Below are 22,477 nucleotides of genomic sequence, written 5' to 3'. Positions count from 1 at the left end.
GGGATTTTGATTAGAATTGTGTTGAGTCTATAGATCAACTTGGGAAGAACTAACATCTTGACAATATTGAGTCTTCCTATCCATGAACATAGAATATCTCTCCATTTATTTGGAGCTTCCTTGATTTCTTTTATTAGAGTTTTATAGTTTTCCTCATATAGATCTTGAATATATTTTGTTAGATTCATTCTTAAGTGCCTCAATTTGGAGAGTGCCAATATAAATGATATTATTCAAATATTAAATTTCAATCACTCCTTGCTGATATATAGGAAAGCAACTGACTTTTATACATTAACTTTGGATCCTGTGACCTTACTAATCACTTATGAGTTCCAGGAATTGATCCTTTGGGATTTTCTGTGTAGACAATCATATCATTTGTGAATAGAGACAGTTGGTATTTCTTCCTTCCCAATATTTATACCTTTTGCTCTCTTGTCTAATTGCATTAATTAGGTCTTCCAATACAATGCTGAATAGGAACAGTGATAGTTGACATCCTTGTGACCAATCTGAGGGAGAAAGCATGTAGCTTCTCATCAAATATGATGTTAGCTCAGGATTTCTGTAGATTTTCTTTTTATCAAGTAGAGGAATTCCCCTTTATTCCTAGTTTCCTGTGAGTTCATGAGGGTGTTTGATTTTGTCAAATGCTTTTTCTGCATCTACTTATATGATCATATGGTTTTTGTTTAGCCTATTGATGTGATGGATTACATTAACTGATTTTCAAGTGTTGAAGCAGCCTTGTATACTAGAATAAATCCCACTTGGTTATGGTGTATAATTCTTCTTATACACCACTGGATTTAATCTGCTAATATTTTGTTGGGGATTTTTGCACTAATGTTCGTAAGATATTGGTCTGTGATGTCTTTTTAAAATGTAAATAGCCTAAGAAATTTCAGAGCCAGAAGTCAGATACAGGTGGTAATTAGTTTAATCAGATTACAGGCATGTCGTGGAGATATTTATTGTGGGTTCTATTCCAGAACACTGCAACAAAGTATCACAATAAAACCATCTGTAATTTTTTTGCTGATAGAGGGTCTTGCCTTCAGTTTGTAAATAAATCTGTGAAGTACAATAAAACAAGGTACGCCTGTATCGTTCTTCTGAAACCCCAAAACCAGCGGTAATGAGTCAAAGACATTACTGATCAGAAGGAAAACATGAAACTTACGAATCAAGGCACGCACTACTCAGGTGTAGCAGCTCAAAAGCATGAAAATCTGTAGTTTATACCAATCCCATAGTCTTAAAGTTGTAAATCAGAAGAAGAAGAAAAGCAGCAGCCCAGGAAGAAGAGAAATAAGATAGCTGAGTGCCTAAAAGAAATCATTTCCTTTAACATGTTTTGTGATACATGACAGCACTGTCTGATTTTTAACTTAAAAGTAGTGTGGTGTAAGCCTCAGGTCTCACAGCTTATGCACTCTCTTCTGAGTCAGGGAAGGTAAGGGTCTGTGGCTTTTCTGAAAACTTTTTTCAACTCAGGACTTTTTCAACCCTTATTTATTAATCTGCTAATTTCAAACAACCAGAGAATTTTTTTAAAAGAGAGATTCTTTTTACTTATTTTTTTAAAGATTTTCTTTATTTATTTTTAGAGAGGGAAAGGAGGGAGAAAGAGAGAGAGAGAAACATCAATGTGCGGTTGCTGGGGGCCGTGGCCTGCAACCCAGGCTTGTGCCCTGACTGGGAATCGAACCTGTGACCCTTTGGTTCGCAGCTCGCGCTCAATCTGCTGAGCTACGCCAGCCAGGGCAACAAGAGAATTTTTTTAACTAGAACATTTTAACCTTAAAATACAACCTTCACAATTTTTGCCAACTCTAAATACTAATTACACCATTATTTATATAATAAATTTCATAAATTTGACTATTAAAATTTATTTATTTTAAAAGGAAGGTTTTATTTCTCTATCATTAATAGAAACTAGTATCCCTTACCAAGCAGATTCTACATATTAATATATATTAAATACATTAATTCTTAAAATTAAAAATGTTCACCCCTCTATCATCTACAGCAGCAATTTTCAACTGGTGTGCTACAAGAATTTTTCAAACACGCAATATCTATTTGGTGGGACACTGACCTCTTTTCCCTTAGACAGTCAAATTTAAAAATGACAACAGCCAACACGAGGATAGCCATCCGTTGTGAATTAATCAAAATTATACTTACTTTTTTCTCAGGTCAGCAAAACATATTTTTTGGGTGTGCTGCAGAATTTTAGTAATTAGTTTATGTGTGCCATGAGATGGAAAAGGCTGAAAATCACTGGTCTACAGTTATCCATCATATAACTAGTGGTAAACGTGTCCCATGTTTCAAGAAATACTCATCAAATCCACCCCTTCTCCTTCAGTCAATGAGCAATGAAACTGAGGACCAGAAAGCAAGGTGAGCCATTCAAAGTCACAGAGTTAATCAGCCGCTGAGCTGTGCCAACGCTCTCTTCCTCTTCCACAAACACTACTGTTCTTTTCACCACATCAAGTTTGCTTTTTAAGCAAAAGAGTATCTTATTTATTAGCCTTTTAGTCCACAGTCTCCAAATTGCCTTTGTTTCTTTTTTGGCAGGTTGACTAACTGGCTCCAAATTGAACTCCTACTGGAGTATAGCTGACCTGGCTAGGGAACAAGGGCAAGAACACCAAGAAATGATATCCAGCAGTCCTGTACCTAAAATGAAAATGTAGCTTTACCTGAAGGCCCAGGATGGTTGGAAGAGGAACTGGGAAGTAATGAGATGCTCCCCTCCGTCCCCCACTCAAGGGACAGCGCAGCTTCCTGGAACCTGTGATGTCCTCTGCTATGGGTGTCACAGAGCTGAGAACATTCAGAGGGTACTCAGGATGGTACTGAGTGTTTCCCAAGCTAACAGCAATTTAAAACAGAATATAAAGCATGTGGAGTGGGTTTTTAGAATTTAATGCGGACTCCCCTAAAGAGAGATCTGATTTACAGTGTGGAAGTGTCAGAACATCTTCAGAGAAAGCAAGTATTAACAAGGGAAAGGAAAGCTGCACACTCTGAAGTGTGCTCCACTTCTGCGCTCTGTATAGTTGCACTTGGCTTTATTTGTGGGCTTCTTTGCCTCCCAAGTTCAACTCTAAGCTCTGAGACTGCAGGGCCTACGTCACACATACTGTAATGCCCCCAAAGTACCCATAAATAGTGCCTCTTGTAAGATAGATAGTAAATATGTTTTAATTGAGACAGTCAACTAGAAATCAGTGGGATTTTTTTTCGAAGTGTTTTTATAGGAAGGGGAGACTAAGGCATGTATAAATAATACAATATCTGGGCATACATTGTAGGTTGTACTAATAATCAAACCAAATCAATTCTGTGTAACAAGCAGATTCAACGGACACTAGTCACCTGAAATTGCAAAAATAGTACGGTACCTGCAGGAGACTTTCTATGGCATGAAAGCCTCGAATTAAATTCAGAGCTCCACATAAAAGACTAAGGATAAACGCCACAATCCCTGACAGAGTTGCTGGTTCCAGTCGCTGGTGAGCTGGAAAATAAAATGGTTAGAAATGATCGTCATTATCTGATGTCAATACCTAAACTTAGGTAAAATGAAATTCATTGCTCAATTTAAATAGTCAAATATAGATTAATCTCCATAAAATTATCTAATGATATATCTTAGTAATTAACTATTTTTTAAAATGCAAAATGTCTAACAACATGCCAGCTCCATCCCCAAACTCAGGTTATATTAACTAATTTGTCTCTACATTTTTAATGAAGACATCAAACTTGCATTTGGAATATATACTGCTAAGGAGTGCTCACATCAGGTAGTAAATCATGTAGAAAAAGCCTTACTCCCTAAATATGTTAACCATTTTCAAATAGTTGCAAAGATTTGCAAAGGTGACTTTGATTGCAAATTCACTACATAATTCCTACTTTTGCTGAAAATGCTTACGAAACATTTTAAAGGACAAATATAGGTTGCTTTTAAGCAAAGCTCTCCCTTTTTGGGGTTCCAGGCCTATAAATACCAGAAGACATATATGAAAGCTCATATATGCAGTTGATCCTTGAACAACACAGATTTAAACTGCGTGGGTCCACTTAGACCTGGACTTTTTTTTCAATAAATACATATAGTACTTCAAATAAATTTTCTCTTCCTTATGATTTTCTCAATAACATCTTTCTCTAGCTCACTTTAATGTAAGAATACATAATCCATATAACATAAAAAAAGTCAACTATTATTCAACTGTTTGTTATCAGTAAGGTTTCCAGTCAATGGTGGGCTATTAGTAGTTAAGTTTTGGTGGCATCAAAAGTTATACATGGATTTTTGACTGCATAGGGGTCGGCAGCCTGTGCCATCCAAGGGTCAACTTCAATCACCAATCTGAACTCCACAATACAATGGAGTCTTACAGCTGTGAAGCACCTGGTCTCTGAGGACCATCTGAAGATACAAATGTAGAATACTGGTTGAAGAAGTGACCAGTTTATCCTTATAAACACATTGCCATATCACCTAGGGCTTCAATACTGTGAGACACTTATCTGCTTTACAATAGCTCCCCTTCATCATCGTCTTGCACTTAACACAATTAACAACAGAGTCTACATGAAAACACAACACTAAATACATAATCATATAGACCTCAAAAAAGAGACAGATGGAAAGAAGACAACAGAACTACCTTTGGATCATTTTATTTAAATCACTGAAGTGTGAAAGCTCTAACAATGAAGTTAATGAGGTGGAACGCTGATATAAGGAAGGGCTTAAATCTTTGCAACTTACATTCAGCCATTTCAGCAGAAAAGCTTCTCTACATAGTTAATAAAAACACAAAACCCACACATCACAAAAAGGTATTTATCCCTCAAGTTCAGCAGAGAATGCTAATATGGGGTAACATTTTAAAAAATGTCTTCTGTACCCAAGCTTACTACATAGTCTCCCAATCAATTTTCTTGAGATTCTAATATGAAAACAAAAAATTAAATGCCTTTGTAAAGTGCTGATATCAAATTTTATATCAGTAAAGAAGAATATCTCACAATTTAAAAATCTATCCAACTGGTCTACTAATTAGTCATGTTTTGCAATCTTCTTCCAACCCTCTCCACAGTCCTCCCTCAGTAATAAGGAAGAACTGGCCTTTAACAAAAAAAAAGAAATCCTCAACATGGGCCTCAAGCATAAAACCACCTGACAACTGAATAGATTGCATAATCACACTTCTACAATACACAAGTTTACCTTACAAAAATCCCCAAATAATATTCTACATTATAACTAAAAATAAAAACCCACAACATTTTATGGTCAAGTATAGTATGGCCATTCTTGAATGGAAAAATATTACCATTTTAATGTGTTGATCAATATCTATTTAAGAAGTAAATAATATGTCTATATAAATTAAATATTCATTGTTTCTAACACTTGCCTCTTGGCCTTGGAGCACTCTCTATATAATGATAGTATACCATTTATGAATCAATTATTTCAAAATGACCAAAAATATTTTTAAAGGCATGAAGGCAAATGGCAAACCTCCTTTAACAAGAACAAGGTATGCATTATGCTGAAGGACAGGCTGGAGCAGTGCCAAATTCTCAAGTGGAAATTCCCTCTCAGCCTACCCATTTCCCAACTTGTGGGAATGGTCACCAGACCATTCTGTGTACAAAATGAAGGTGACACTCCTTAAGACAATCTCTCAGTTATAACAAACTGAATGAGATATTTAATCGTATTTCTAATGTATTATATTTTATGTGCTATTTTTCCCCAGTAAAATGGATTTTAGATTCATTGTTATTCACACATGCTTACTTCACAGTTCAATTTGGTACCAAGATAGTCACCATTAGGAACAGAGTGGCTTTGGAGCAATAACGAATGAGAGATAACACAGAAAAATATCTGCTGAATCCAAAGCACTGTCACTTGGTCAGTTTTTGCTAATATTGTGTTCTGCTACAGGGCCTTTATTTAATTAGTCTCCTTGGGCCCAACAGTGTCATTTCTGTGACAAATGTTTTTTTTCTCAAAATGTACCAATGATTAATGAAGAATTTACAGAAGTTACTAAAGAAGTAAGAGTAAGCTCCTTGGAGTCAAAGGGCTATTGATTATAGTGAATAATATACAATGCCCAACAAAAAAAATACCCCTTTTTTGTTATAAAATCTTTTATTATAAAATCATAAGCATGTAATTCTGTAACATAACAATATCAGACTCAAGCACACCATATGACATTTTAGGTGAAATGTTCAAATTAAAACTTTAAATTATTATACCCATATCATTACCCTATCAACCACACTCAAGCAGGTGTTACTTTTGCTGACACTTATTTATTCAACAAATACTTTTTGGCACAATTCTATGTAAGATGCTGTGCCTTAGAAAGTATGAAAAATGAAATACGCAATCTGCCCCCAAGGCATTTCTCACCTTTTAAGGAGAAGCGGACAGACAGATAAGCATATGAAAGTAATAAGTATTCTAAACAAAAAGAGTTCAGGAATTCTGAAGAGGAAAGATAACTAGGGGAAAGCAGTGACACTGTGGTAGAGAACTAGCGAAGAACTTTGAAGACAAATAAAATTTAGGCAAGTACAAATGAGAAAAACTGCATTCCATGCAGAGAAAAAGAACACAAACATGGATATGTAAATGAGAGAAGCAAATATTAACAGCATCTATTACTACTATTACTGCCTCTACTGCTCCTGCTAACAGTGGCTCTTCTCAATATACCAGGCACTGTGTCAGGCACCAAGTGCTTTCTATATACAATCTCATTTCATCCTTCCAAAAATCCAACGAAGACTTCCAGCCAAGATGAAGGTATAAGTAGATACACTTTGTCTCCTCATACAACCAAAGAAGGTCAACAAATTTAAAAACAAAAAATAACCAGAATTGCCAAAAACTGAACTGTATGGAAGTTCAACAACCAAGGAGTTAAAGAAGGAACACTCATCCAGACCAGTAGGAGGGGCAGAAAGGGGCAGTTGGAGTGGAGAGGATGAGTGGCAAGGCAGTGGCTAGAGGACCAGGTGGGTGAGGCCATCCCTGGCAGTCCCACATTTCTGTGAGGATAAACCAGGAGGAACAACTAGGGAGCTAGACAGACTGTGAAACCCAGGGTTCCAACATGGTGGAAATAAAGCAACCAAACCTCTGACTGAAAAAACCCGTGGGGGTTTCGGTGGTGGAAGAAACTCCCAACCTCACAGGAGAGTTGGTTGGGGAGACCCACAGGGTCCTAGAATGTACACAAACCCACACGTACCCCAGAATCAGCACCAGAAGAGCCCAATTTGCTTGTGGGTAGTGGGGGGAATGACTGAAAGCAGGGCAAGAGCCAAGCAAACAGCATGGTTCCCTCTCGGACCCCTCCTGCAAAGATAGCACCACAAAGCAGCAAGGAGGGTTGCCCCACCCTGATGAATACTTAAGGCTCCACCCTTTACCACATAACAGGTGCACTGAGACGAAGAAATAAGGCCCAAATGAAAAAACAGAGCAAAACTCCAGAAAAAAGAACGAAGTGACAAGAAGATAGACAACCTGTCAGATGTAGAGTTTAAAACACTGGTAATCAGGATGCTCACAGAAATTATTGAGTTTGGTTGCAAAATGAAGGATGAAATGAAGGCTACACAAAGTGAAAAAAAAGGAAAACATACAGGGAACCAACAGCGAAGGGAAAGAAACTAGGACTGAAATCAATGATTTGTAACAAAAGGAAAAAATAAACATCCAACCAGAACAGAATGAAGAAACATGAATTCAAAAAAATGAGGAGAGGCTTAGGAACCTCTGGGACAATTCAAGCACTCTAACATCCAAATCATAGGGGTGTCAGAAGGAGAAGAGCAAGAAGTTGAAAACTTATTGAACAAATAATGAAGGAAAACTTCCCTCATCTGGTGAAGGAAATAGACTTCCAGGAAGTCAAGGAAGCCCAGAGAGTCCCAAAGAAGTTGGACACAAGGAGGAATGCACCAAGGCACATCATCATTAAGTTACTCAAGATTAAAGACACAGAGAGAATCTTAAAAGCAGCAAGAGGAAAGGAGAGAGTTACCTACAAAAGAGTCCCCATAACACTATCAGCTGATTTCTCAAAAGAAACTTGACAGGCAAGAAGGGGCTGGAAAGAAGTATTTGAAGTCATGAAAGGCAAGGACCTATATCCAAGATTACTCTATCCAGCAAAACTACCATTTAGAATGGGAGGGCAGATAAAGTGCTTCCCAGATAAGGTCAAGTTCAAGGAGTTCATCATTACCAAGCCCTTATGATATGAAATGTTAAAGGGACTTATCTTAGAAAAAGAAGATACTGCGAACCAAAGTGTCGCAGGTTCGATTCCCAGCCAGGGTACATGCCTGGGTTGCAGGCCATGACCCCCAGCAACCACACATTGATGTTTCTCTCTCTCTCTCTCCCCTCCCTTCCCTCTCTAATAAATAAATTTAAAAAATCTTAAAGAAAAGAAAGAAAGAAAAAGAAGATAAAAAAACTATGAAGAGTAAAAGGACAACTGACAACTATCAACAATTGAACCTAAAAACAAAAACAAAAACTAAGCAAACAACTAGAACAAGAACAGAACCACAGAAATGGAGATCACATGGAGGGTTATCAGTAGGGAGGTAGAGGGGAAGAATGGGGGTGGAGAAAGGTAGAGGAAATAAGCATCATAATTGGTAGGCATAAAATAGACAGGGGGAGGGTGAGAATAGTATAGGAAATGTAGAAGCCAAAGAACTTATATGCACGACCCATGGACACGAACTAAAGGGGGGGAATGTGGGTGGGAGAGGGTGTGCAGGGTGGAGGGGAATAAAGAGAAGGAATGGGACAACTGTAACAGCATAATCAATAAAACATATTTTTTAAAAACTCAATAAATGTAACATAACTAAAATCATATAAAATTTGTTATTTGGCCACAATGGAATTAAATTAGAAAGCAATAACAAAAATATTTGGAAAATCTCTAAATATTTAAAACTATTTAACATATTTATAAATAATCTAGGGATCACAAAAAAATAAAAAGTAAAATTAAAAAGCATTTTGAACAGAATGAGAGTAAAAATATAATATGTTAAAAATTTTGAAATATAGTTAAAGCAGTATTTAAAGGGAGATAATATAGTACTAAATGTCTGTATTAAAAAGATGCTCTCGCCCTGGCTGGCATAGCTCAATGGATTGAGTGCCAGCTGCGAACCAGGCATCGCAGGTTCGATTCCCAGTCAGGGCACATGCCTACGTTGCAGGCCATGGCTCCCAGCAACCACACATTGATGTTTCTCTCTCTCTTTCTCTCTCCCTTCCCTCTCTAAAAATAAATAAATAAAATCTAAAAAAAAAAAGATGCTCTCAAATTCTACCTTAAGAATCTAGAAAAAGAAGAACAAATTAAATCCTATGTAAGCAGATAATAGGAAGCAATAGGAGCAAAACATAAATCAAGGAAATAAAAAATTTAAAAAATAAAGTCAATGAAAAGGAAAGCTGTTTTTTTAAGAAAATCAATGAAAATGATAAACTCTAATAAGACTGATCAGAAGAAAAATGCAAGTGAAAAATTACAAATATAAAAAATGAGGATAGCATAACGACAATTCTACAAATATTAAAGGATATGGAAATATTAACTTTATGCCAAAAATTCAGTAACTTAGGTGAAATAAACAAATTCCTTTGATTCCTTAAAAGAAACAAACTGCTACTAAAACTCACTCAAGATAAACAGATAACCTGAATAACCCTAAATCCATCAAAGAAACTGATTTGTAGTTAAAAAAACCTTCCCACAAAGAAAACTAGAGGCTTGAAAGTCTTCACTGTATTAAATGTTTAAAGAAGAAATGAAAATTTTACAGAAACACTTCCCCAAAATTGAAGAGGTAATACCCCCCAACTTATTTTATGAAGCCAGCTTTACTCTGAGAGCAAAACTAGTCAAAAACACGACAAACAGGAAAACTACAAATTAATTCCCTCATAAACACAGATACAAAATATCTTAACAAAATTTTAGTAAATTAGATCTGACAATATATAAAAAGGACAATACATCATGATCAAGTGGGGCTTTTTACAGAAGTGCAAGGTAGTTAAATATCTGAAAAGCAGTCAAAGCAATTCACCATATAAAGCTGTCAAAAAGAAAAATTATACAATCATGTCAATAAATGCAGACAAAACATCTGACAGAATACGACTTACGTTCTTGATAAAAATTGCTCATCAATCTGGGAATATAAGGGCATTTCCTCTACCTGATTAAAAAAAAGCACCTACATAAAAACCCTAAGTTAACATCATATTAACTGTGAGAGACTGAACGCTTTCCTTGCTAAGACCAGAATCAGGAACAACAGCAGGATATCTACTCTTGCCACTTCACTCTTTCAGGATATTTTTGTTGAACACAGAATTCCACATTTGCAGTTATTTTCTTTTTTTCCTTTAGAGGATATCATTAAGTTGTCCTCTGGCTTCCATGGTTTTAATGAGAGGGAGGGCAAGGGAGGGGAGGGAAGAGGAGGGAAGAGGAGAGGATGGCAGGGGAGAAAGAGAGGGAGGAGAGGGAAAGAGGGGCAGGAGGGGAGAGAAGAGGTAGGGTGGGAAGGCTGATTCTGATGGTTTGTGTTCATATAGTTTAGTCTCTTCTGGTGCCTGGCTATTTATGATTGTTTGCCAAATATTCTATTTTCAAAATCTTGTAGACATAATTTGAAGTTTATGAGACTATTTCTTCCAGGGGAGAGATTTGCCTCTTTCAGGATCTTTGGAGGATAACACTGTGGAATCAGTTCAATTCAATTTCAGAGACCAACATGATTCAAAACTAAGCTGCAGTCCCAATAAAAACCTGCCTGCTGCATATTCCTGTCTACCCACATTCCTAGAGTACAGACATCCAAAGTTCTAATCCAAAGCTGGGAGCGAGGGTTTCTCATAAAGTTTGCTACCTTGGAGGGCCCTGCTCTCTAATCCGTCTCCCAAGTGTTGAGAAGCTGTCAGCTGGTCCCTCCAGAACTGGTATAAGCCCCAAAGGAAAAAATTGCTCCAAACACCAGGCTCATCTCCCTGGGCCTCCATCTTCCTTTGTATCCCAGTAATATTTTAGTTATCAGAGACTTCAGGAAGATTACATTTTAGATTAACTTCTACATTATATATCAGACCTATACATTCTACAGAATATCATACATTCCACTCAGCTTTTCTACATGCATTCAGTGGAACTACTGGTCTAAATTAACTACTCCATCACTACTGTAAGTAGTCTTCAAAGTAATAATTCCATTTACTAGTGATTTTGAAAATTGGAATATAATCCACATGCAATAAATTTCACCTTTTGAAGTGCATAATTCAGAAGTTTTTAGTATATTCACAGAGTTTTGAACTATCATAATCATCTAATTCCACAACATTTTCATTATTCCAAAAAGAAACCTCATAACAATTAGTAGCAGTCACTGCCTCTTTCCTCCATCCCTCCAGCTCCTCTCAGCCACTACTCTATTTTTGGTATCTATGAATTTGCCTATTCTGGACACTTTGTAAAAATGCAACTTTAAATATGTGTCCTTTTCTATATGCTTCTCTCACATAGCACAGTGTTTTTAAGGTTCATACACATTGTACCATGTATCAATAATTTATTCCTTTTTATTGCTTAATAATATCCATTGCATGGAATACCACACTTTGTTTATTCATCCGTCAGCTGATGGAACATTTGGGTGTTTCTGCTTTTCAGTTGCTATGAATAATGTTAGAAACACTCATGTCCACATTTTTGTTTAGACATACATATTTAATTCTCTGGGTTATGTACTTGGGAGTAGAACTGCTGGGTCATATGGTAACTCTATGTTTACATTTTTAAGGAACTTCCATTCTATTTTCTAAAGCAGGTGCATTACTTTACAGTCCCACTAGCAACATATATGAGGGTTCTAATTTCTCCACATCCTTACTAACACTTGTTATTACCTGTATTTTTTTATTATAGCCATCCTAGTGGGTGTAAAGTAGTATCTTTTTATCATTTTCTTGTGCATTTCACTAATGACTATGAATGTTGAGCACTTTTGGTGTGCTAATTAGCCAGTTACACATTTTTCTGTAGAATCATCTATTCAAATCCTTTTCCCTTTTTAAAATTGGATTGTTTTCTTTTTATTTGTTCAGTTTTATATATTCTGGATACAAGTCCCTTAGAAGATACATATTTTGCAAATATTTTCTGTCTGTGGATTGTCTTTTCAATTTCTTAATTGTGTCTTTTGAAGAACAAAGATTCTTTTTATTTATTGATTTGAGAGAGAGATAGAAAGGAGAGAGAGACACTGAGAGAGAAACATCAGTTTGTTGTTCCACTTATTTATGTGTTCATTGGTTAATTCTTGTATGTGCCCTGAACCTGGACTGAACTCACAACTGTGGCATATAAGGATGACATTCTAACCAACTGAGCTACCTGGCCAGGGCAGAAGGATTTTTAATTTTGGTGATTTTTCACCTTATCTATTTTTTATTTTTTCACTGTGCTTTTGGTGTTAAATAAAAAAAAACTTTGCCTAATACAAAGTCACAAAGATTTATACCTTTGTTTTCTTTTAAGAGTTTTATAGTTTTAACTGTTAAATTTAGGTCCTTGATCCATTCTGAGTTAGTTTGTAGACAGCCTGAAAAGTAGGAGTCCAACTTCATTCTTTTGTATATGAATATTTACTTGTCTCAGCATCATTTGTTGAAAGACCATTCTTTCACTGTTGTGTTGGTGTCCTTGTTAAAAATAAACTGACCATAATGCAAAGGTTTATTTCTGTATTCTCAATTCTATACTGTTGATCTATATGCCTATCCTTAAACCAGACCCATATAGGCAAAGAATCAACTTTTGATTTCACTGATTTTTCTCTAGTGGTTTTCTACTTTATATTGTATTTTCATTTATTTCTGCTCTAATCTTTATTATGTCCCTTCTTTTTGTTTTTCATTCCCTAGTATCTTTAGGTGGAAGGCTATTTATTAGACATTTTTTAATTTTTTAATATAGGTATATTATAGTTATAATTTTCCTCTAAGCACAGCTAGATGTGTTTCATCTTTATCTTTGTTCATCTAAAAGTATAAATTTCCCTTTGATTTCTTCTCTGACACATTCACTATTTAGAACTGTATTATTTAATTTACACATATTTGCAAGTTTTCCAAATTTTTATTAATTTCTAATTTCATCCCACTGTTGTTACAGAACTTACTTTGTATAATTTCTATCCTATTAAATTTATGAAGTTTTTTTATAGCTTAGCATAAGATTTGTTCTGGAATTTTCCATGCACACTGCAGAAGAATGTATTTTCTATTGTTGGATGGAGTGTAATACTGTTTTGCTAGTTTATGCTGTGGTTCAAATCTTCTATTTTCTTGTTTATCTTCTGCCTAGATCTATTCATTATTTAGGGTATTTGAGTTTAACTATTACCCTGTAATCATCTATTTCTCCATTCATTTTGACAGGTTTTGCTTCCTGTATTTTGAGGTCTGTTCTTCAATGTACATGTGCTTATAACTGTTATACCTTAACGGACTGACTCTTTTATCATCATGAAATGTCTTTCTTTGTCTCTGATAGCAATTTTTGTCTTGAAGTTCATTTTGGCTATTATCATAATAGCTCTAGTTCTCTTTTAGGTGCTGTTTATGTTATACTATACCTTTTTCTTCCTTTTGTTTTCAATCTAATTATATCTTTGAATTTTGTTTTGTTTTAATCCACTCTTACAATCTCTGACTTTTGATTGGCATGATTCATCCATTCATATTTCATAAATCTATTCACATATATTATTGTATAGTGGATTTACATCTGCCATTTTGCTTATTTTTATGTCATATGCCCTTTTTTGCTCTATTCCTCCTTTATTATTATCACATTAAGTGAAGATTTTATACTTCGGTCTTTTAATTTTTTAATTATTTTTCACCACATTTTGAGTTATTTGCTTGGCAGCTGCTGTAGACCTCACCATGTATACATCTTAAAAGGAACAGCTTCAGAGCTACACTAACTTGATCCAGTGAGCTGTAAAAACATTACTCCTATGTAGCTGAATTGCCTTGCTCTCCCTTTTGTGGCATTGTTGTTACAGAAATTATACTTATAAATGTCACAAACCCAAAATACATTATTCTAATTATTACTTTACACAATTTTCTGTCTTTTAAAGAATTTAAGAGTACAACGATTATGTTTTCATTGATTTGTTAACATTATTTTCATTTCTGGCTTTATTTGTTCCTGTGACTTCAAATTACCACCTGGAGTATTTCCTTCACCCAATGCAGCTTTGCTCCCACCCATCTCCTCTGTGCTATTATTAGAAAATATATTTCGCCTTGGCTGGTGTGGCTCAATGGACTGAGCACTGGCCTGAAAACCAGAAAATATATTTCATTTCTATATGGTATAGGCCCAACAATGCATTACATACATTATCTTACACATTGCTTTTTAAAGGAAAAATGTGCTTTTACTATCTTTTACAAATACCTTTACCATTGCTCTTTGATTTTGTTTTCTTTCCTTTCCTTTTTTTTTTTTTTTTTTGGTGTGGATTCAAATTATAGCCTGGGTCACTTGCTTTCAGCCTGAAGAACTTCCTTTAGTATCTCTTATAGGTGAATCTGCCAGCAACAAATTCTCTCATCCTCTGCTTATCTGTAAATGTCTTTATTTCACCTTCAGTTTTGAAAGATACAGGATTCTTGGTTGACAGGTTTTCTCCCTCTTTGAGTATGTTGAACATATTCTCCCACTACCTTTAGGTCTACCATTGTTTCTGTGGAGAAGTCACTTGTTACTCTTTTGGGGGTTTTCTTGTATGTGGTGAGTTGTTTGATGCTTTCAAGATTTTCTCCTTGTTTTTAACCTTTCAGAATTTTTGTATGATTCATGTATTTGTAGGTCTCTTGCATATATTTACAGTTAAATGAGCTTAGAGAAGTAAGTTAATGTTTTGAGTAAATATGGGAACTTTTTAACCATTATTTCTTCAAATACTTGTGTTTCTTTCTCTTTTTCTGGTTCTCCCATCATGTACTTGTTAGTGTGCTTAATAGTGTCCCATATTTTTCTGAGGTTCTGTTCTTTTATTCTGTTTTCTGGATTGCATAACCTCTACTGATCTATCTTCAAGTTTACTCTTTCTTTTGCTAGTTCAAATCTTCTATTGAGCCCCACTAGTGAATTTTTCATTTCAGTTGTATTTTTCAATTCCAGAATTTCCATTTGGTTCTTCTTTATATTTTCTATCTCTTTGTTTATGTTTCCTATTCAATGTAATCTCACTGTCATACTTTCCTTAATTTTTAAATCATGGTTTCCTTTAGTTTTATGAAAATAATTAAATGGCTACTATGAAGTCTTTGTTAAGTCTGACATCTGGTCATTGTCATAGGCAGCTTCTAGTGCCTGCTTTTCCTGCTTGCTGTAAGTATTAGACTTTTCCTCTGCATGTCCTGTAATTTTTTTGTTGGAAACTGGACATTTTAGATAACATTGTAAAAACTCTAGGTACTCATCCATTTCCTCTCCTCCAGGGCTTGTCATTGTTATTTCCTTGTTTACTTGTTTCCTAACTTGCTGGATTATTTTAGTAAAATCTGTGTCCCCCTTTCTCCCCTAATTTGTATTAAACCAAATATAAAATGTTGTGCTCCATCTTGAATGCCACATTTGAAGAATACTAACAAGTAAAAGATATACAAAGCTTCCAGGATAGGGAGGGTTTCAACATGTCATAAACAAACAGCTAAAAGAATTGAAGATATTTTATATGAAGTTGACCAGACTAATAGGATAGAAAGGACACAGAGTTGCTGGATTCAAAATTCTAAAGAGAAGGAGGCAAAGGTCACAGAATGTAGACAAACAGATAAATGTTATAGACAACGGACTTTAGCTCATATAAGGAAGAATTTTAGCTCATATAAGGAAGAATATAAGGAAGAATTTTTTAAACAATCAATTCAACTATGGCATGTGCTACCTTATAAAATAATGAAGACTCCATTTTTAAGTAGAAGTTTACAAACTGTCACAACTATATTCCTTGTTTGGGAAGGGAGGTGTTAGTAGATGAGCACATTTTCTGTGACAGTCAAAGAACTGGGCCTTGGGTATAGCCAGCCATTTCGATGTAATACAAAGTACTTCATATGCCTATAAACATATATTACAAATAAAGTACTATTCATTTCCAGAAACAGGTATTTACAATGAAATGTTCTTAAATGTTTACCTACCAAACAGTTCCTCTGAGATTCCTATTTTAAAGTATTTTCCTGCTTAGTCACATATCTGGTAGGTTAATACATAGACTACTGAGAGAAAGGATTACGTTGAACTTCTACGTTTTCTCAAGTATTTACTTTGAAATACTAAAGTAATTCATTTTCAAGAGTTCCTCAATTCTTACACAAATTTTTAAAATAAAATAACTGAGATCCAGAACTCACCAGAAGAAATCTTACCAGCACCTTTATAGTCAACAGAAAATGCAGATGTGACTCCATTGGCTGACCCCAGTTCACACATGGAAATTTGATAAGGGGGTCTCAGCTTGATTTCTGTCTGCATGTCAGACAGATTTATCTTTGTTGAAAGAGACCTGGGATTATTATATCGCTGCTTGGTCCTCTGAATGAAGTTATCTATGTAAAATAAAAAATAAATTTCCTTGCAGTCATTTATTAATCAGATAATTTGAAAGCATGAGGTTTACAGATAGTAAATTTTACAGATGAAGTGTTTGTTATTCCAAACTGTTCAATTGTCATGGAGTCCTCTGATATTATTTATGTTTAATGGTTACCATATCATGAAGTTATACTGTAGAAATTAATAAATCCAAGTATATAATGATTTAACATTATGTGACTATGAGAATATTTGTACTATCATACCCACTTCAAGGACTTACTTTGAACCTCTACAACAAAACAATAACAGCTTTAATCTTTAAATCAAAATCTTATTTTTATAGGAATTCATATCTCATAAAATAGTGTCTGTTATTTATCAGTTGTAATTACACAAGAACACACACTGTAAACTGTATGTTCTTATAAACCCGTTTTCTTATTGATTGCTTACACCATTAGAATGTGTATTTAAAAAGTAAGTTTAATGAAGTTAAAGGTATTTCCTAAATATCTTCTAAGATATTTCCTAAATAATCTCCTAATTTTATTTTCACTGTTTATAGTCTCCTATATTTTGTAAATAAAGTTTTATTAGAATATAACTACAATCAGTCATTTCTGTATTGTCTATGGCTGCTTTCCAGCTATAATGGCAGGGCTTAGTAGTTGTGGCAGAGAACATATGGTGCTTAGAGCCTAAAATATGTACTATGTGGTCCTCTCCAGCAAGTGTTTGCCAATCGCTTCCTATATTAAGAAGACTATAAAAGATCATCACATAAACACAAAATTCTGAATCTCTGGCTTATCTCATTGAGAAACTATCCCTGGGATTAATTCTTTGTGTCAATAATGACAATCCCCTACACAGCTCAAAAACAATTTTTTCTAATATGCACCTAAATGAAGACATTGCTACAATTTATAGACCATTTTTCAAATTAGTCTATCAAAAGCAAGGTAGCAGAAGTTTCTGAGTATTGCCTTGTCCCCTCCCTCCCACCAATGTTAGATAAAAAGTAGCTTATAACTAGCTGGAGCCAGGATAATGAAAATGAAAAAAATCAGGCCCTTACCAAATTCAATGAAACAGTACGGTCTGACAGCAGTGTTTGTCTTCATCATGTTATAAGTAGTAATGAACTCCTTCTGAAGCTCATCCAGGAAAGAGAAGGCCAGAACATTTGGGTAATTTTCAGTGCACAACATCATGTAGCTCACTCCCATAGAGCTAATAAAACTACAGTGTAAAAAACATTGGTTTTAAAATTTCAAAGTAAATCAAGGTAATCTGTTGCTTCAAAAGACTGGCCCTATTACATCATAAATTGCTGCTACAGTGGAAATGAAGATATTAACATTATATAGTCCAGCAAAAAAATTAAAGAAACTAAAATATAATACTGTTTTTAGTTGTGGTTTAAAAACAGTAGACAAAAAAAGAAGAAAGAAATGTACCTACAGAGGCACACACACCATAGTTCTAACACTTCAGTTATTTATTTCTTGGGGTAGAAAGCAGTGGACTAAAAGAATATACAAATATATAAGAGTTCCAGATAGCTAAACATTTAACCCCTCCACCTAGTGGAACTTAATCCTGTTTGCATCAAGAACTCTATACATTCTGATGAAAGTTAAGCCCGGGCTGGTATGGCTCAGTGGATTGAGCACCGGCCTGTGAACCAAAGGATCACCAGTTTGATTCCCAGTCAGAGCACATGCCTGGGATGCAGGCCAGGTCCCCAGTAGGAGGCAAGTGAGAGGTAACCACACATTGATGTTTGTCTCCCTCTCTTCCCCTCTGTCTAAAAATAAATAAATAAAAACTTTTAAAAGAAAAGAAAGTTACAAACACTCTCCCCAGAAAGATGGCCAAACAACACAGAACTTGGCATACATTCTCAGAGTGGTTACTGACCTCCTGCAGTCATCCACTAAACCCAAAATCAAATCATCTACTTCACATAGTAATGAATTATGAGCCACAGTGGGAAAGACGGAGAAATTTATGAGTGTATAACAACAACAAATACAAGGGTTCGGGGAAAAGGAGGACAACTGCTTACAGCGGAGTGCTGAGTGCAAACTGCTAAATGCAGAGGTAGTACTACGATTGGAAAAACCAGCTTTTGGCAGCCAACACAGTGAAGATTGAACTAAGCAATGACAATCAATGGATGCTAAATCTAAGTGAAAATTTTGGTGAGGAAAAGGAAATTTTGCATGACTTTAAATGTCTTCCCATGGATTGCTTATTGGTTGCAAAAGAAAAATATTTATCATACGGTAGAAACTAGACAACACATTGACCAAATACTCTCATATAAATGTGAGGAGCAGGCAGATGAACTTCCTGTGTCTCAGAATGAGATATTCTCAGAATGATGTATCAGTTATGTAGTATTCTGGACAAGAATGCATAATCTGAATCTTATCACAAAGAAACATAAGAATAAGCATTCTATTTTTTAAATCTCAGTGTTGTAAAAAAGAAATAAGGGATGCGGAAATGTTTCTGATTGAAGGAGGCTAAAGAGACACAACTAAATGTAATAAAATCTAACCCTAATCTAGATCCTGTGCCAGAGGAGGAGGTAAAAACTCTAGAAAGGATAATTCTGGGTCAACTGATAAAAATGGAAAAATGGAAGACTGGAAGAAAGTATGGTATTGACATAAAATTTACTAGAACTAACAACTGTGCTATAGTTAACTAAGAGAATGTCTCTAATTGTAGAAAATATAATTTGAAGTAGTGAGGAATAAAGGGCCATGTTATTCGTAAGTTTCTCTCAAATGATTCAGAAAAAAATAAATCCAATAAGTAAATAAAGTAAATAAGTAAAACAATAAAGTAAGTAAATACTTTAGTAGATAAGTAGGTAAGTAAAACAATAAAGCAAATGAAGTAAATATTAGCAAAAAGTAAGCCTGAGAACAGGTATTATTTGTATTTTTCCTCTTTTTACAAGTTTGCTATAAGTTTGAAATTATTTCTAAATAACAAGTTAAAAATGCAGAACAAAAAACTTCTACTTTAAGCACTGAAATATTTAACCATGTTCTATTGAAAAAAAAACTACAACTTTCTAAAATAAAATATATATCCCCCTATAATAGGTCAAGCATGGGACACAAATTAACCCTTCTTAATGAGTCACTTAAACATTTTTTTAAAGTACTGTCAACATAGCCAGTCTAGATCGAGGCAGCAAACACAGCATATTGGCCGCAAGTCCTATCTACCACAGCAGTCTTTAGTGGCAAATTCTGATCCATATTGGAGTCCCCTCTGCCCTTTCTTTCTCTAATCATGTGGAAGCAGAATTTATTAATTTGGAATATATGTATATTCGCATGATGCAAATTTTAAAAGAATGAAAAATGAAAGAAAACACTGTACTCAAAGTGTCTTATCCCTACCACTGCCCACAGATACCCAGTTCTCTGTCCCCCAAACTCATGTTATTAATTTCTCATGTATTCTTTTGGTAAGAGTTTATGCATATGCAAATATCTTCCTACCATCCTTTCTTCCTACTCTCCTCCCCTGCCTCTCCCTTTCTTTAAAGACTATCCCAGGCAGCCAAGAGTTGTGGGGTTGGCACCTATTAATCATCAATTACTAACTGTGTGGCACACACTTCTGGTGAAATTGTGCTGATCTTATGCTTCTGGAATAAACTGGAATTCTGTTCAGAAGTGCCACTTAATATACAGTCATTTGATGCAGTATTTTACACAAGTTGTGACACATCGGGTCACAAAATTACTTAGTGAATTACACAGAGCATTTTCCTTAAAGCTGAAATAGACTATAACAGAAAATATTGGGATAAATATTGTTTCATAAAACTTTTGTTTCAGTTTCCTATTTGTATATAGGTAGTGTTCACAAAGTAAAATGTATCTCTTCTTATGGGTCATAGTCATAAAAGTTCAGCTATGATATACTACATTTTTCTACAAAACTAATATCTAAATTAAAGACCAAACAATGTTTTTTCCAAGTAATTTTTCTCTTTACAAAAACAAAATTTTTCACTATCATTTTCAAAATTCTGACATGTCATCAGCATTCAAATATACCCAACAATAACTTGAATTGGGATAGAACACAACTGGTGATTCATTTCCACACAATAGGAACTCCCAAGTGGCTAGCTAGGAGTTACTTCATTGTCCTCCAATAATATGACTAAAGCTTTTGGACTCCATTTTGGAATGTGTATTAGGGTAGGGTTTTTACTATATTTCCACATTAATAACAGAGTGAACCAAAGGAACATATATGACAGTTTACCCCAAATGATTTCTTTGCTTGCACTAAATTTAACTAGAGAATTATATGTGAAATAAAGGAAACCCTAGATCTTATGTTAGCATTCTCAAGGAATGTTTACTCCGAAGTCTTTCTTTTACTATAATTGCATGATACTCTGAAAAGGGTATAAAGTGTTCTATAATCTTATGGCTTTTAACAGTGAATTTGGCCTTACAATACTTTCTTTCTTTGAAATGCAAAATCAGTTTTCCAAAAGTACTTTATTTTCCTGACTATAAGACGCACTCCCCCCGCCCCATTTGGGAGGAATAATGGTTGTTAATGCTGCTGTTGAGTTCTGTGTACATTTACGTTGGTGAAATATTATGTTATTTATGTTATTAAATATTTTACCACAATTTTTGCTTCAAATTTTTTTTTCCTATTTTCCTCCTCTAAAACCTGGGTGTGTCTTATGGTCCGAAAAATGCAGTGTGTGTGTGTGTATATATATATAGCTCAGTTGATTTACCTTTGTTATCAAACGATTTCTGTTTTTTCAGCTCTCACTGGGACAAACACAAAGACTCCCAGCCATTCTGAGGACAACTCATATGAAATAGTCTACAGTCACTACATGTATGCCAGTTTGTGCATGCTTTATAGCCTGTCCATCAGGTTCATTTAGCTCACATGTTATGGACAATCTGGTCATTGTCCTTCTACCTTGAAGGGGGAGAAGTAGCAGTAATAGTAACAGGCAAGTACACTTTACTGACCACTTAGTATGAACAAGGCCCTTTCCTACGTACTTTATGTATGTTATTTAATTTCACATTTACAATAAAAGGGTATTGCTATTTCTACTTTACAGATGAAGAACCAGAGGCTTAGTAATTTACCCAAGGCCACACACTGTTAAGCAGACCTGGGACAAACTTAGTTCTAACACTAAAACCACATTCATTCCACAACATCAACTTCCCTATGGTATAGATAAACCAATTATGTCCCAACTCACCAACATTTTTTTTTCAGTTTTTCTAAGCCACAAATCAATCTCTATTTTTTCTTCTAACTAAAAGTAATGAAACTTGAGGATTTTGGAATTTGCATCAGAATGTCTGGGAAGCACTGCCATCTTCTCCACTTCATCTTGTACAGCTACACTTCTGAGCTGCAGCCATATCAGTCTTGTTTTAGATCCTAAAGATACCAACCCATTCCAGTCTTCCAACTTCCAATTTGAGAAGCTTCATGAAGTCTGTCTTCCCTGCTTGCAATGCTCCCAATCCCACCTCTACTATGACCCAGTTCTGACCTGCTTTACTCCAATTTCAGTTCTCAGACTTAAAGTCCTCCCAGAGCACGCAATCTAAATTGATCCCACCCCCATGGTTATATCACAGCAGTTGTTATTTTTCTTCATGTAA

General features: G+C 35.0%; 1 protein-coding gene across 2 annotated transcripts in view; it reads right to left on the bottom strand.

Annotated features, from left to right (window-relative positions):
• SEC22A (SEC22 homolog A, vesicle trafficking protein) overlaps positions 1 to 22,477 on the bottom strand; it is a 72,452-nt gene that overhangs the window by 27,258 nt on the left and 22,717 nt on the right. For both annotated transcript variants that reach the window (XM_045851841.1, XM_045851840.1), the window contains exons 3-5: positions 17,854 to 18,017; positions 16,592 to 16,786; positions 3,426 to 3,541 (exon numbers count right to left, since the gene is read on the bottom strand). In XM_045851841.1, coding sequence (XP_045707797.1) covers positions 3,426 to 3,541; positions 16,592 to 16,786; positions 17,854 to 18,017 — 475 coding nt within the window. The remainder of the gene's footprint in view (positions 1 to 3,425; positions 3,542 to 16,591; positions 16,787 to 17,853; positions 18,018 to 22,477) is intronic.

The sequence above is a fragment of the Phyllostomus hastatus genome, unplaced genomic scaffold, assembly GCF_019186645.2.
Source record: "Phyllostomus hastatus isolate PE091 unplaced genomic scaffold, TTU_PhHast_1.1 phas_contig_86, whole genome shotgun sequence".
NCBI classification, from domain to species: Eukaryota; Metazoa; Chordata; class Mammalia; order Chiroptera; family Phyllostomidae; genus Phyllostomus; species Phyllostomus hastatus.
The sequence above is the reverse complement of the archived record's forward strand: the minus strand, read 5'-3'. Positions and strand labels throughout refer to the sequence as shown.